The 17,755-nt window shown below is 41.2% G+C and overlaps 1 protein-coding gene across 1 annotated transcript in view; it reads left to right on the top strand.

The window, feature by feature from the left end:
- Nucleotides 1-17,755, top strand: part of LOC115133544 (phospholipid-transporting ATPase ABCA1-like) — a 293,869-nt gene that overhangs the window by 235,109 nt on the left and 41,005 nt on the right. Inside the window, exons 40-42 of the mRNA XM_029666848.2 lie at nucleotides 5,919-6,042; nucleotides 13,288-13,417; nucleotides 13,817-13,937. Coding sequence (XP_029522708.1) covers nucleotides 5,919-6,042; nucleotides 13,288-13,417; nucleotides 13,817-13,937 — 375 coding nt within the window. The remainder of the gene's footprint in view (nucleotides 1-5,918; nucleotides 6,043-13,287; nucleotides 13,418-13,816; nucleotides 13,938-17,755) is intronic.

Below are 17,755 nucleotides of genomic sequence, written 5' to 3'. Positions count from 1 at the left end.
CCTGTTAGTGAGCATTTCTTCTTTGCCAAGAAAATCCATCTACCTGACAGGTGTGGGATATCAAGAAGCTGATTAAACAGCATGATCATTACACAGATACACCTTGTGATGGGGACAATAAAAGGCCACTCCAAAATGTGCAGTTTTGTCACACATCACAATGCCACAGATGTTTCAAGTTTTGAGGGGGTCTGCAATTGGCATTCTGACCGCAGGAATGTCCACCAGAGCTTTTGCCAGAGAATTTAATCTTCATTTCTCTCTTTTAGAGAATTTGGCAGTACATCCGACCGGCCTCACAACCGCAGACCATTTCTATGGCATCGTGTGGGTGAGCGATTTGCTGATGTCAAAGTGAACAGAGTGCCCCATGGTGGTGGTGGGGTTATGGTGTGGGCAGGCATAAGCTACGGACAACGAACACAATTGCAATTTTTTATCGATGGCATTTTGAATGCACAGAGATGCCGTGAAGAGATCCATTCACCCGCCGCCATCTCCTCATGATTTAGCATGATAATGCACGGACCCCTTTCTCAAGGATCTGTAAACAATTCCTGGAATCAGAAAATTCTATGGCCTGCATACTCACCAGACATGTCAGCCATTGAGCATGTTTGGGATGCTCTGGATTGACGTCTATGCAGCATATTCCAGTTCCCGCTTATACCCAGCAACTTCGCACAGCTATTGAAGAGTGGGACACCATTCCAGAGACTACAATCGACAGCCTGATCAGCTCTATGCCAAGGAGATGTGTCGCGCTGCATGAGGCAAATGGTGGTCACACCAGATATTGACTGGTTTTCTGATCCATGCCCCTACTTTTTTTATACACTGCTCAAAAAAATAAAGGGAACATGCTGTTGTGCAAATGGAATAGACAACAGGTGGAAATGATAGGCAATTAGCAAGACACCCCCAATAAAGGAGTGGTTCTGCAGGTGGTGACCACAGACCACTTCTCAGTTCCTATGCTTCCTGGCTGATGTTTTGGTCACTTTTGAATGCTGGCGGTGCTTTCACTCTAGTGGTAGCATGAGACGGAGTCTAAAATCCTTATATGAATTGTAAATCTTTGAAATTGTTGCATGTTGCATTGATATTTTTGTTCAGTATATTTGATACCATTGCACTTATTCCGCTCCAGCCTTTACCACGAGTCCGTCCTCCACCAACCACCTGTGAATCTCATCATGTAGACTAGCCTACACGCAAAGCCTACCTGCACTTTATCTGTGAGCTGTTGGCTAGAGGATACATGCCAAGACTATAATAGGGGAATTTGCTATTTAATGCAACAGTTTTTGTGACAAAACTATCGGGAGAGTGGAAAATGCGATGGAAACACGTTGAACTTTAGATTTTTATTCAGTACATAAAAACATAAGCAAAAAAGTACATTTTATGTGCACTACGTCATCACGCACTGGTTTTTATCTGCAACAAGTCAATTTGGTGGAAACATCACTGGTGGGAAGATCTGTCACCAATTGGATGGAAACCTAGCTTTGTCATACGCTCATGTCCTTTGAACATTCATCTTCTTTCCATTCTCTCTGGTGTCTCAGACACAGCTTAATGTTGGCTGTCTTCCTTTTTACATAATGAGACAAACTCATTTGCATGGCGATTTCATTATCGTCATTGCCGTCGTTCATCATCGGTTTGTTTTTTGTTTGTCTGTTCGCTGGCAACCTCCCCATCAAACAGTCATCTTTTTGTTGTGACTTGTTTTCCCATATATTTATCGGTGTTGTTCTGGCAAATCATATTCCTTAGGGGCTCTGGCAATATAATAATGGAATGCATGCCGGTCGCTGCCAATCTGGCAAGTGACCTACCGCGCTCTTCCTTGTCAAGGGCATTTGCCTAGTGTATTAGAAAGCCTGCTGGGTAGTGTAGCTCTCCGGGTCAATTGAGACATTGCCGATGGGGGACAATGACAGCCCAGCTATCACTCCTGGGGATGTAAAAGCAGATAAGAGAGCCCTGTAGGTGGCCACAAGCCGGGGCTGATGCATCACTTATTCTACCAGTTAACTGTCACATTTGAATCACCTGGAAAAATATGCTGTGACATGCTGGGATGTTGGTGGTTTCCACATTTCCTCTGTTCCTCTGTTCTGTTCTGATAAACTGAATGAACAGAGGAGCCAAAATGGCTGCCGTAGATAAGAACGCACAAGACCACGCCCCAGTTCACAGTGGCAGGTTGTAGAGAGATATCTGACAGCTCCATCTTTCTCCGTCGTCTCTATTTCCACACCTTCATTCTATCCCGTCCACCCTGCGCTGCGACGATAGCCAAAACGGGAACAGCAAAGTTGAAGTTCTCTTCATTCTTTGTTGTATTTCTCCACTGAAGGTCAAAGTTAATACACCTAGCTCCCCGCTATGGGAAGATGTCTAGTAGTCTAGAGGGAAGGAGTAAAAATAGCCAAAACTGGAGGGAAAAGCAAAGCATGGCTGCAGCAGCACATATATTACTTTTACGTCCCAGTTTTATCTGGAGACTGAGCGAGGGAGCATGGGAGTTTTCTCAGCTCCCTGTGGATCGCATCTATCGCACACTGCCTTGTATGCATGAGACAGTGTTTGAGTCAATAGCCCAGCCGTTAGCCACTCAGACAAGCCGGTTGGGCACCTAAATGGATCTGGCCTGGTTGGGGGCCTGAGTGATTCAGGAGGGGGGCAGTCGATGGGGCTGTATTAGTTCTGCCATGTCATGACCCTCTGTACTGTGTTTTGGAATTGCTATGCTGGGCATTATGTCTGGAACTTGTCTACTCTCCCAGGGAATTGCCATTTAATTGTACTGTGTGTGTGGGTGGGGTGGGTGAGTGGGTGGTTGGGGGGTATTACATACATAAATATTTGTATTCCTAACAGCATGTACTGCTGTCTACCTCTTTGATATTAATATAGTGTTTTATGTATACAATGTTACATTCTATTTTGGATGTGCATCACTGATTATGAAGTTTCCCTTTAACGTTAACACATCTAGTTTGAGAAATTGGCTAATGGTCGCCCTCCCCAAAACTCTTTCAGACATATATATATTCCTTTTTGTAAGTCCCTCCGGTCAAGATGAAGGCGATGCTAGGGGAATATGAACACTAAAGCAATATGGGTCAGACTAGAGCCTTGGAGATTTTTTTTTTTTCACTTCAGAACCCATTTGGAGATGATTTATGGGCATATACCACAAACTTTGAAGAAAATTGTCACGCGTTTCATCATCGCCTAAGAGCTTCTTAGATCTCCTTGATGAACACCCAGTCGAGAGAAGATCTGTTATTTCACGTATTGATCTCGAATTAGGTCTCTATTCCTTCACATTCTTCTTGATGACAAATGGGCCCCGGCTGTACAAGGTCATTGGTTTGCTTTTATTATTTCAGTTTTTCCAATTCACTTATGTTTCTAACTTTAGGCTCTTTTAGCCTTTTGCCAGCTTCTTGCCAGCTTAAGACTTTACTCAAGGGATTGTAGTTTAACTATGATTAATAACTTTTTCAAATGTAGTTGAGTGGGAGTGCGTCCAGTATGTGTTGATATGACCAGATATATTCAAATTGAGCTTCTTACCATTGACAATAAAAGGTAGCTAAGTAATACATTATATGGATGGCCAGGATCTCATGCTTGACGTTTTGTTGGCCAGCGTGACCTTAAGTCCTTGAGAGAAACTTGTAAAAGTTGAAAAAGGCAAAGATGAATTGGCAGACCTATTGCTGGACATTTGAGAATTAGCGTTGACACCATGATCAATTAGGTATTTTCGTTATGCATACTTCCCTGCAGGGAATTTAGGCCAGTGCTCAGACAGCCCAACTACTCACAGGCAGAAATTCTCGATTTACTGCTGCATGTAGACTACTATTGACATTCCAACTCTAACCTTTGATCTGTAGCTTAAGTTTGGCCATTAACAGAGAAAATATTTACTTGAAGTATAGCGACATCAGTACTGCTGTATACCCAGAAGTCATACATGAAGACCTAAATAAACGTTATTTTAATGATGACGGTAGTGAGTTATTTACCCCCAATGACCAAAGACCCCAATTCAATCCATAACAGATAAAGGAAAACTTTACCTCTAATTGAATTGTGAATGTTTGCACTATATCGAATGTGTTAACTCAGAGTTAGCTGCAAACACTCTGTGTGGACAACGTCATTGGGTAATGCCTCTGGACCACACCTGTGCTTGAAAAATATAGCAGAAATGTGTATGAATCGCAACGCGGTTTATCTTTATCTACAGTTGATTGAATTGCGGGCCAAGTTAGGCCTTTTCATGACGCCATTCCTCAAAATAAAGTAACAAATTGCAGAGCAAGTACAAATCCCCATGATGAAATCTGACAACATAAGGTGTCATCCGCGATTCTCATCTGCCGCTCCACATTGCACTGTGTTAAGCAACGCATGCCACTTTTCGCCCTGGGTCTACCGAAGGAGGAAACGGTGAATTTATGGTTTTCACAAGGTATGCTAGCGTCTTTGAAGACTACCCTGAGACCAAACAGATGCATTTTGCATAAGCTGGCTTTAGAACAGCATGTAAATACAGAAGTGGCAATATCTACTGTATCTTTTTCTTTCTTTCTCTCCTTTTCTCTTTCGCACTCTTCATCTCTATCATTCACTCTCCCCTCATCTCTTTCTCTCTCTCCCTCTCTCTCACCTTATATTTCTCTCTCTCTCTCTCTCTCTCTCTCTCTCTCTCTCTCTCTCTCTCTCTCTCTCTTCTCTCTCTCTCTCTCATTCCCTCAATCTTCGGTAATGAAAGCAATGTGGAGAACCGACGCTGGCGGTGTTGCAGTATCAGTGCAGACTGGCTATCTTTCATTCTGTCTTCATTTAATTAATTAGGGCTTGTTTGTTTTAAAAGGCACCATCGTTCAGCAATATAGCTACAGGGAGAAGGGATTTCAGGAGGGGTGGCTTAATCAGGAAGGGAGGAAAAAGGAAATGTCCGCAACTCAGGTATGCTCCCATGGTGATTTAACCACACCCACAAAAAATACAACGTTTTGATCCGAGTTGGATCTTCGTCAGGTCATATATCACTGTCAAACACCTATTTAAATCAACTCTAGAGGGCTTGTACATCTGGTCAATTCAATACATCCATTACATTGAATACATTAACATCACAATAAGTATTACACTGTAGACATATGGAAAAACATGAATACATTTAGGTTTGTATCTACTTTTTTCTTTGATATGTTCATCTGTCCTGCACCTAATTAATTGGATTTGCATATACTTCTATAATTTGTATTTAAATCACGAAGGGCCCTAACCTGGGTAATGAAAAGCGAATAAGATGGTGTGTGTGTGTGTGTGTGTGTGTGTGTGTGTGTGTGTGTGTGTGTGTGTGTGTGTGTGTGTGTGTGTGCAAGTCCATTACTGTGAATGTGTCTGTTATAGCAAGTGGGAAGGTATATCTTTCAAAGTCTCAGTGCTTGGCATGAGAATGTTTGTATCTGTATGTATGAGCAGCTGCTCCTGCCCTCACGTAACGCGGGTGAGGGAGACATCACCGAGTGAGCGTGCCCTAAATGACAAGTCAAGGCTAATTTCCATGTCATTTAGCAAGCAGTGTGCCTCCACTGATGAACGCACACAGAGGATGCGCTTTCATTATCTGGGGAGTGTCGAAACACTCTTAATGCCAAGAGCACTCTTTTCCAGCCACAGCAAGCTCCAAATCCGCTGCTTCCCTCAGGTCACTCGACAGACTCGTGCCTCCGCATGTGCAACGCAGACAGCGGGTTCCCGGTAATGTGATGTCATGCCATAATGTGCCCTCATGTTTTGCCGTGTTTCTTGTCTTTTATGAGTCGCTAATACGTTGTTGTTGTTGTTGTTTTTCTTTTTCTTTTCCCTCCTCACAGAAAATCTCGCACATCAATGACATTGTGAAGCAGGTGCTGCTGATTTTCCCGCACTTCTGTCTGGGTCGAGGGCTCATCGACATGGGCAAGAATCAGGCCATGGCCACTTTATTTGAACGCTTCGGTGAGCATCCTCCACACCACCTTTGTGCTTAAATACCACACTATAGGGAGTAAATTGTTGTGGGGAAGAAAATGTGAAAAAATTATGATGACAAAACTGTAAAAGTGTAAATAATGCCACACTATTTCTGAAGTGATCACATAGGCTTCATCCTAATATATACTCTCACTGTACTGTAAACTGCTTTGGATAAAAGTGGCCTTTTAATATTATATTACTAAGAGTCATCAGTGATTCATCAGATTCATCAGTGCAAAGCTTTTCCATCCTAACAAGATGGAATAACATTTAAGTGGTAGGATGAAAGGTCAAATGAAGCTGAGTAATTTAAGGAAAAGAAAGAAAGTACAGTACAGTGTAAAGAAAGACAATGTCATGGCTTCAGCTTTGGTGTTGTCTTTCAAGACTCAATAGAGGATAACAGGTGCAAACTTTCCACTTCTGCACATTGTTGTCTAAATATCCTTGAAAAGAAATGGAGGGAATTGGCAGATTCATTTAACTCGACAGTTGATTGTTGTAGGTGACAATAAAACAGGTGGGAGGAAGGGTCTGACTATTCTCCAGTAAGAATATTTGGTACCAAACATTTTGGGGTTTAAGATTTACCAAAGGCCAATAGCTTAGCTACTTTGTTTAATTTAGTCCTCCACTTATACAATGCCTTTACAGCATCTTCATAGTTTCACACATAGAGCCCATGGATGTTACCATTACCCTTTACAGGACTAAACACATCTCCTCTTATTTGTTGCTGCATCATTACCAAATAGGATAACATTTGACCAATAACGTGACCGTAGCCCTCGACCGCCATTCTCAACACTACAGCTAGAAAGCGAAAGGGGATAGGTACACGGGGGAGATTGAGAGGCAGAGAGACCCATGAAAGGCGGGAGCAAAGGCTTTATCTGAGGAATAGATCTGGCAGGAAATAACCGTTTGAGGAATCATTTGCGGCGGAGAGTGTAAAGAGGAAAGCAATCACCGCTTTAAAAAGCTTGTCTGGAGAGGGCCTATTTGCGAGAAAATGAGACTGAAAACGCTTCCGTTTCTGTCTTTCATCCCTCCAGAACATAGAGGCTGTTGAGACTGAGAGAGATGGATAGGGAGGGAGGCAGAGAGAGGTGGGGGGGCACTGAGCTAACATATGGAATTGTTTTAAGGTCATACCATGTATGATTTAGCTATTTGATTTGGAAATTTAGGACCCCTTTAGGTATTCCCCAAAAATATAGAAATGGGCCTGTACTACTATAGCCCATAGGGTCCTGTTTTAAATGACGTTCAGCTTATAAAGGCTTCATTCATAATGACTTCATAAGCACTGCATAAATGTGTTACAAAGCATCTATAACCGTATGTCATGCTTTATAAAGGGTTTATAAATGTGGCATAAGTGTGTGACATAATCACCAATGTCAACCGTGACATAACCCACTATGTCGAATATAATATAAACATGTGCTTTATAAAGGGTGACACGTTGGTTGGCATAGTCTGAAGTCATGTTACTCACATTACACCTAATCTCAATCCCACACTTTCGCCCAAATAGGTAGAAACACTAGAGGACCAAGGCATCAAATTTGCCCACACTTTTGCCCAAATAGGTGGAAACACTGGTGGACCAACGCATCAAATTTGGCCTTCAGTAGTTAGGGTTAGATTTAAAATCAACGTTTAAGAAATTTATTGTGGGAATGGGCATGGATTAGCCATAATTATGACCTTTTGACTGGGTTAACTAGTGACAATGACAAATACCTTACTCCGGTCACTCCCATAGAATTACATGGTCACTCCCACTAAGGCCAACTTTGAATGGTTGATATCCCAGGCTTATATGTGCTGTGTGCGCAATAGCCTGGGTATGACGTTACACCAAGAAACACTTACCTTGATGAAAGCCCCCAACGTAAAGAAATTAAAAGTGGCCTTCTTCTGGAACCAAGATGCATGTACAAAAACATGTACACAACAAAAACTAGCCATACAGTGCAGTGCTGGGCCTAGTCACGTCTTTGACACATTCACATACTCTCTCGCTTAATGATCAGCCACAAAATGTTGGCACCACTAATAGGTTGCAAGGCCCTCTTCTCTAGCATGGGAACAGAAGAGGAATACCCGGTGAGGTAGCTTCAGGTTGGACTACTCCAAATCATCTTGCATCTGACACACACACACACACACACACACACACACACACACACACACGCAAGCACACACACACACACAAGCACACACACACACACACACACAAGCACACACACACACGCAAGCACACACACACACAAGCACACACACACACGCAAGCACACACACACACACACACAAGCACACACACACACACACACACACACACACACACACACACACACACACACGCAAGCACACACACACACACACACACACACAAACACACACACACACACACACAACACACACACACACACACACACACACACACACACACAGTAGCTTTGCAGGTCCATCAACCCATTCGAATACCTCAATCACCCTTCAGAAAACTGTGACTCACGAGAGAACCTTAAATCAGCAGAACGTTAATAACCTATTTATTTACACTTTGTAGTTTCCTGTATTACTTAGTTCATAACACAGCCATAAAGACTCTATATCGCATGAGGCCGTACTTAATTTAAAGTCAGACACCTTTGGTCATTCATGACATAAAGGCTTAATGATGTAAACACAAATGTAGTAACAATTAGGAAATTATCACTAACTGCTTAAACCAATAAACATTAAAGATTCAATTACATTGAAACCTGCACAGGGCTGTGAATAGTGTAGTTTGACCTTGAGATGGCGGACAAATGCTTCTTGCCTCTCTGCCTGCTGGAGGTACTGCATGTTGGTTCCCACCTTAAAAGTAACAACAAAGAAAGTTAGCAAGTCTGTTAGGAAATGCCTTTGTCACATAATCTGGATAACGCATTTCTGTGCTGTGCCAGAAACTCTAAATGGGAAGATGGGGAAACTAAATTTGATTCATGTTATTATATTCCTCTTTCGTTTACAAATCTCATGATGTGACTATGAGACGTGGCTGTACTACTACAAACTAATTTAAATGACAATAAAGGTTAAGTTACTTGTTTTTCACTGTCCAGTGGCACCACAAGTGGGCATTTGATTTGCGACCTCTTCACATGATAAGCATCTCATCAGCAACACAAAAAAAGTACTTCCAGGTCACGGAATTTCGAGAAATTCCCTAGTAATAGTAGAAAAGTGTCAATACCCTGTATTTTTTCATGATATATGAATATATATATATGTTTAAACATTAACAATGATTCATATTTGTTCATATTTAATTGACATTTGCATTACATTTGGATGTAAAACATGTTCCAAGATCAAGTAAATGCCCCCAATGTGAATCACTGTATATGGAATACTTATTGGCTTAGAGCAAGAACAATTATGGGTGCCACAGTAAAAGTATTGTAGGAAATACTCAGTAGGGTCTGTGGAATGTATACAGTATATGGTGTGTTGCTGGCCTTTTACTTCAGCCATTCCATTGCCGGCCACAATGCAAATCACTTTAAATGGAATACATAATCATCACGTGCGCCTACAGAAAACCTGCTAACCAAACAACATTGCAGGGCATGCTTACTGAATTCAAGGGCAACTACAGTCAAAAAGCAAAGTTTCTTATATTTTTCCCAGATCTCAAAAGTCATCCCCTGAAGTGGTTTAAGCATTGTTGTTAACACAAAACATCTTATTGTGAAAAAACTTGGAAAACAAGAACAAATGGGGCAATCTCAAAACTGTCATACTACAGCATAGGATTTTGTGGAAGGTTGAGGTCAGTTCCAAAATTGACTATGCACCCAAGAGGAAAAGAGGTTGGGCCATCCTACAAATGTTTTAGAGTAATAAAATATTATATACAATTTAGCAGACGCTTTTATCCAAAGCGACTTACAGTCATTTGTGAATACATTTTTATGTATGGGTGGCCCCAGCTATCAAACCCACTATCCTGGCATTGCAATTCTCTGCTAAGATGCATGATAGGGTTATAAATGCTTTTGAAGCCTACATTTCTACGGTCTTTATTAAGCTGTGCTTATGCCACCAATTATAAAGCACAGGTTTGTCACATTTGACGTTGGTGATTATGTCACACAGTTATGCCACATTTATGAACCCTATATAAAGCATGACATTGTTATAGCTGATTTGTAACACATCCATGTAGTGTTTAAGAAGGCTTTATGAAGCCTTTATAAGCTGCACTTCATTTACACTAGGACCACCCATATAAACACATTGAATAACACATTTATAAATGGCAAAAATAAATCATAATGATTCAAGATTGGAAGTGTAACCCCTTGTTTTTGTTGGAACAGAACTACCTCCGTACCTCCATTAATTAGTATGGGTTACCTTCAGACGGGTTCTGGGGACAACACGCTACAGACGTTTTTGTGAGAAGACTGACTTTTGGGATGTCTCATGATCTGAAAAACACCGCTGTAGCTCGGCCACCTTCCACCGCAGATGCTGAAGGCCGACATAGACGGATGTGGCGGTTTGAGATGCAGCCCATGCAAGAAACTGATATATCTAGCTTAAACTGACAGATTTTGATCTGGATTTAAAAAATATATGTTGCTTAGATTGATGCACGGGTGCGTCTATGGACGCAGGATTAAAGTCAGGATTAAAGTCAGTTGCTGTCAACTTTAAAGAGACATCTAGATTTAGATGCAATCCTATTGAGTTCCAGGGGCAGCCATCTGACATGATTATTGTACATCGTAGTTGCAAAGAACAGAAAGGCCAGCAAGCTGGCTCCCAATTGCAAACTCTATTAATACAGCTAACCCCCTACTTTTTTCAATTTCCGCCTGAAGACATACCCAAATCTAACTGCCTGTAGCTCAGGTCCAGGACCAAGGATATGCACATTCTTGGTATCATTTGAAAGAAAACGCTCTGAAGTTTGTGTAAATGTGAATTGAATGTAGGAGAATATAACACAATAGATCTGGTTTAGATAATACAATGAAAAAAACATACTTTTTAAAATGTATTGTTGTATCATCATCTTTAAAATGAACCAGACAAAACAAACATTCAGATAGGATGATGGGGACAATTTCAGTGAATAACATAAGAGGACAGCAGTACTTGTGCAAAGTTTCAGAATGATAACTTCCAAAATGAGTGTGCTACATGACATTTATCATGAAGTCACCCAGGTGTCCCACACAAGTAGCCCAAATGTGGCCATATTGGTGAAGTTATACATTTTGAATGGAATAACTATATACAAAATACCAAAATGGTATTCTAACACACACCTCCAAAAAATTGAGAAAAAACATGAAAAAAATATACATTTACAAAATAACACTTTAAATATTTGGAAGACCCTCAGTCCTCTTCACAATATTGTGATGCTGATGCCAGGTGCCATAGCAGTCTCTTTCTGCTGTAAAGCAGAGGGTCACCAAGCATGTGGTGCAGGTGATGGGGGACTTCATTTAGCAAAGAACACAGCGACGCCTCCATGCTGTGCCCTTTTGGCCCTGAGGCACATCCATGCCTGCAGAAATACATTTGGGCAGATGAACACCACTTGTGGCAGTAGCTGGATGCGCCAGCTTCAGTGGGGGATGGACACCTTGACACTGGGGACTGCAATTCGGAGTCAGTGTTACTGTGAAAGAAAATGTTCAGTTAGAATAGTTTCACATATGAGCCCTGTATCAACAGGTATAATAAACATATATATATAGAGTACAGGGAACATAAGGTTGAATATATTATTATAGATCTGCTATGTCTATTGTCTCATTTATATTATGACAGACCAGCTAGATCTACTGTCTATTTTATATTATGACATTTCAGTTAGGTCTACTGTCTCTATTATATTATGACAGACCAGCTAGATCTACTGTCTTTATTATATTACAACAGACCAGCTGTATCTACTGTCTCCATTTCACTTTGGCCATTATTGTGGGCCTGCCCTCCCCTCAACAGCCTCAAATAGGATATTTCATGTGGGGGTGGGGTGGGGCGGCAGACACACGCATCTCACATTTCATTACATTACATTTTTATATATTTCTACAACAATTTTCAAAAATCCCAAATAATATTTTATATTATTAATTTCAAACAACATTCCTCCATTTGGGAATCGCTGAATTAATCGTCCTCCAACAATCTCTGTCTCACTTCCCCTATCAATTTCTTCTAAAATTGTGTGTACATCTGTATATCTAGACTTAAATTTAGCTTTCCCTGACTTAGTCGCCATACTGAATGATATATAAACAGCTGAAGATGCGCTTTACCAAAACAATGCTGTGCGTTACATGCGTAGCTCCTTCCGGTATGAAACTTCAATGGCGAATGACCATCTTTACGTCGGAGTTTACTACACGGGTTGGTCTTCCAACACATAAACATTACATATTGCCGTTTACTGGCCGCTCATTGGCTATCTACCCAGCTAAATTTTGGGTTAAAATACAGTCAATCAACGAAACAGCGGTCATATCATTGGTGCACAATGATGTTATTACTTGTTGTCTTCAAATCGGTTTCTTTCAGTCAATACGTCCCGAAAAATAACCCATCAGGTTTGGTTGTGTTACAAACAAACCAGTTGATTGCAATGAAACCAAACATGACTGGAAAAGTCATGTTTAGTGTGTGTATTTACATCGAATGTGTCGTCAAAAATGTAATGAGACGGAATTCACGACACAAGCGGTTCACAAAATGTTTCGTGTTAGGCTATAAAAATGGATTTTATCAAACAAAAGACCATTCATTGTGTAAAAATGAGCATTGGGATTGCAAACAGAGGAAGAACGTCAAAGGTAAACCATTTATTTCATTGCAATTTGTGATGTTACGCCTGTGCTGGTTGAAATAAAATAAAAAATTATGGGGCTTTGTTCTCAGATAATCGCATTGTAATCTTTCGCAGTAAATATTTTTTTAAAGCTGACAACGCAGTTTGACCCATGTGAGACACTTGTATTTTCATGAATGTTTAATATGACTATTTATGTAGCGATCACCGTATCTTGTCAAATTTAATCCCGCTAACGGTTTCGGTGCGCAGAGAGGTTAACAAAGTTTTGATCCACAAAGATCTTCATTAGGTCGTTAGCAGTTTAAAACAATATGTTTCCCTTGATGAAGAACAGTGTGTTTTTTCTCTCCCAGGGGAAGACCGTTTCCAGGACCCCCTCAGCTGGGACATGGTGGGGAAGAACCTGTGTGCCATGGCCATCCAAGGGGCAGTCATGTTCACCATCACTCTCCTTATCCAGTATAAATTCTGCTACAAACCCAGGCAAGAATTGAGGAGAATATATTTAAGTAAAGATGCTTCCATACAGTATCAGAGATGATTTCTCAAAAATGTTTAGACCCAGTCCTTGTTTACCATTTACATATTTTATGCATTTATCTTTTTATTAGCCCAATAATGAATATTTGTCATTCGACATCTTGTTAACATTGTTAGTGAAATATCATTGTGTCCATCCTTTTTGCTTCACCTAATTATGAACCGAAGTTGTCATAGTAACTTATCTCCATTACCTAAATTGCATTTTGTGAGAAATTGAAACAAATTCTCCCATTAGAGAAAAACATTAGCATATATTACTAGGTTGTCATCATTTGGGATTTATAATGTTGGCTCTATAGGGATTGTGAGAATGTGGGGTTTAAGCATTTTCTTCTTCAGACTGATTTCTGGAAAGTCATTCTCCAAGGAGGACGAAGATGTGGATGTCGCTCGGGAACGTGCACGCGTCCATGAAGGCGGTGCCGAGAATGACCTGTTGAGAATCTGCGATCTCTCTAAGGTACATTACCACCGTTTATTACCACACTCATGGTAGCAACATCACCTTACAAGGTTATATTCATTAATGCATGCAGCAGCAAAACATTGAGCAACGGAAACAAGCGTTTCTTATTGGACAAGATCAGGTAGTCCCTCTGCGTTTCAGCCTGTGTGCTTCTGTTTCATTCCTAGTGAATATAACCCAGGTCCTCAATCCTCAAGTGGTAGGGTCTGTTGAACTTTACAAAACCTTCAGGTAGAAATCTATAGAACAAATATGATTTCCCTTCACGTAGCATTGGACATCATGGCAGCTCTATTCATTACATTTCTATTTGCAACAATCTGAAGTTCTGAACGTTTCACCTCACTGAATGCGCCCCCCGGCTGTTTCTATTGGATTCCTCCTCCCTCAACGTTGATACTGTGATGTCACTTATCGGTCACAGTATGCCTCTTGCCTGGTTCCTCATATCGAAATAAATCTAGTCGTTCCACAAAAAGAGTGCCTTTTGCGTCCCTTTTGGTATTTTAGGTAGAAATTTGTTCACTAATATTTAAATTTAAAAGCATGTTATATTAAATTAAGTGCCCTATAATATAGACCACATTGAGAATTCAATCAAAATATTTTTATATCAATAAAGGCTTGCTAAAGTTTCTAAATTCTTAATTTTGCCATGTCCCTTCGTCAACCCTGTGTCACTTCTAGGAAGAGTTCAACCCACTAAACCAAAGAAATTCTCAAAGTTTCACCACCATTGTAAAGCCCTAGTTATTTTGTTGCTTTGACAAAGTCATTTCTGAAGACTAATATGGCTCTACTCTTTTTGGCTGTTTTCTGGTGTTTTGTGGTGGATGACTGAGCTGGTTGAGTAAATTACGTCAAACCTGTTACCCATATATAGACAGCCTAGAAATGTTTTTTTTGTGAAGCTTGCATTCGCTTGCACATCCCTATTGCACACAATAAGCTTCCATTCCCTCTGCCACGAGGGGATGTATGCCAGATTTAAGATGAAATCCTCAACCCTGTTACTTTATTTGGCACTTACGGTAGTCATTTACCATAATATTTTTCAAATGTAACTTTTTGAGATGGGAAAATCAGGTTACACTACTCAAAAGGCAACAAATTGGTGGAAAGACCCATTTGCTGATTAGATTACAAGGCAAGGATGAAAGTGAGCGGACATACGCTGTGTCACAAATAGCACCCTATTCCCTAGGTAGTGCACTACATTTTACCAAATCGCTTTTGACCAAATCGTCTCAGATCTGCTAATAAGTCTTTAATTGAACGTTACTGAATCTTTTGACAGGATGGGCTCCTTCCATCTAGGTTGTTAAAGAGAGAGATTTCTGAAAATGTGCCACTGTCCATATGTGTGGGATTTGAACATGGCTCCTCTTCAAATCAGGGCTGAGTTAAGAACACACCAGCTGTTAGTCCATGGTGACTTCTTAAGTATGTCTTCCAGGTCTCAGAGAGTCGGAAGGCTGGCGAGGTATCACTCCACAATGTATTTAGTATTTATTAGGACTCCTGATTAGCTTCTGCCGAAAAAGCAGCAAATCTTCCTGGCGTGCAAACAGGAAACAACACAACAAATAAAATGCATAATATACATAAATATACATACATAGCACTACATTTACATTACAATTGATCCATCCAGAGCGACCAACAGCTAGTGCATTCGTCTTAAGTTAGCCAGGCGAGACAACCATATATCACAGTCGTATCCCACCCACGTATCACATACATAACACACTGTAAAATACAGTACAAGAGACTGAAAATGGTCTGTGTCTCTCTCGCTGTAGGGAGAAGTGTGCAAAAAAGGGAAGGGTTTGATTTTCTGCGAGGCAACACCAATGAGGTCTCTCTCGAGCTGTGCCGCTAAGCCCGACAACACACTTCCCCCTCCCCCCCGCCTCGCAGGTTTGGGAAGTGAGTATGCGAGTGGTGCTTGGTATGCTACAGTAGGTAATGGGCACCGCTTAATCACCGCCCAGATTAACACCCTGGCTAAGACCAGATGTTTCTTCCACGAGCCCGTAATGGCAGGAAGCATGGCCAAGGCAACAGCCCTTCGTCGACATCTGTTCAAACTTGACGTCTCTTCAAACCCTCCCCTGCCATCTCTCGCAATCGCTCGCGCACTCCATCTTTCTCTCTCGCAATCGCTCGCGCACTCCATCTTTCCCCCTCTCAATCTATCACGGACACACTCACCTACACTCACAAGGTAATTAATGCTCAAGCTTTGAATAAAACAGTTGGGACTGATAATGCATTGCCGCCCACAGCACACAAGGTGGGAACAGGAGTTACTTTATAAGGTCTTCTTGACTCACCCTTTGCTCGTCTTCTCTGACAGTTCAAAGCTGACTTTCACATTCTGGTAACCTGTGATAAATTATCTTAGAGCGATGTATGGTTACCTTCCTTTATTTCGTCCCTTGTCAGCCAAGAAGTGGTGAGCATCACAAGAGCACAGTGCAGTTATCTTTCTATCATGTTTCAATTATAGACACATCTGTTTTGTTGTCATGCATCTCTTCGCTACTGTAGTACAGACAGTGACACTGAAACATGCAGAGAAAGACATACACAACAACAAGACTCTTCAAGGTGCCTCAACATTTGATTTGATTTACGTTGGAGGAGATACATGGTGCCCAAAAGCATTGGCGCAGAAGGCATCGAAGCGCTTCCAGTGGGCTCCCATCGCCTCCCATCACAGCTGGTGCAATCCGGCCGTAGAGCAGAGATAACGAATTGATCAATGAGCGCACCACCTCGACCGCTGCACCGCTTCGGTCTCGCCATAAATCTGAACATGTCTCTCTCGCGATTGACAGCCCATCAATCATCTGTCAGCTGCCTCCTCCTCCTCTTCCTTCACTCAGGAAGAAGCATTTACCACCCAAGAACGACTGTTGAGGCCTCATAGGTTAGCATTTAACCTCAGGGTTAGCGGTTACCGTGGCGGCATTATTGATGGGGCCCGTTTTGACGGTGCGTCCGCCAGTTAGCATTTGTGCGCCCGAGCTGTCACTGTGACCTTCCAGTCACTCAGAAACGCAGAAAGAAACTTTTTTATGACAGCTGTTTGATGTTATAGGAGTCATGTGAGTACGGTGTCCATACAAATGTAGGATCTTAATTTGTGGGTTATTTTGCTGAAAATTTGCAGTGTATTTGAGATTTTAAAAAGCTTCTAAAGTTTGTCATTTCCAATTTAAAATTTCAGACTTGATTTGCCCTAACAAATTTATCAACCCCTCCAAATATGCTAATTTATTATAATCCACACAATAATTCACACTTCCTGTTGCGGCAGGATTATTTTCCTGCTGTAGAAAACTGGCTCAAATTATGATCCTACATCTGTATTAGGACGTGTGAGTTCTGAGCGGTGAGGCTCAAAGCTTGGGAGATACATACTGTAAGACCCTAGCATCATTTTGGTTTTACCGTTGATAGAATACTGATTGTGAAAGGGATATTTCATCCAAATTACACAATTATATATTGGTTTCCTGGACAAGAATTAGAGCGTTGGACTAGTAACCGAAAGGTTGCAAGATCAAATCCCCGAGCTGACAAGGAAAAAATCTGTTGTTCTGCCCTTGAACAAGGCAGTTAACCCACTGTTCCTAGGCTGTCATTGAAAATAAGAATTTGTTCTTAACTGACTTGCCTAGTTAAATAAAGGTTAAAAAAAATAAGTAAATAAATTGACAATCCATTCTTTTGGTTTCATTTCCCTGGCACTGTTTTCAAATGCTTACATTTGACCATTTGTGGCACAAATCCCATCCAAGTCA

This window comes from Oncorhynchus nerka, linkage group LG8, assembly GCF_034236695.1.
Source record: "Oncorhynchus nerka isolate Pitt River linkage group LG8, Oner_Uvic_2.0, whole genome shotgun sequence".
In the NCBI taxonomy this organism is placed as follows: Eukaryota; Metazoa; Chordata; class Actinopteri; order Salmoniformes; family Salmonidae; genus Oncorhynchus; species Oncorhynchus nerka.
Note: the sequence above shows the minus strand (reverse complement) of the source record. Positions and strands in the feature narration are given on the sequence as shown.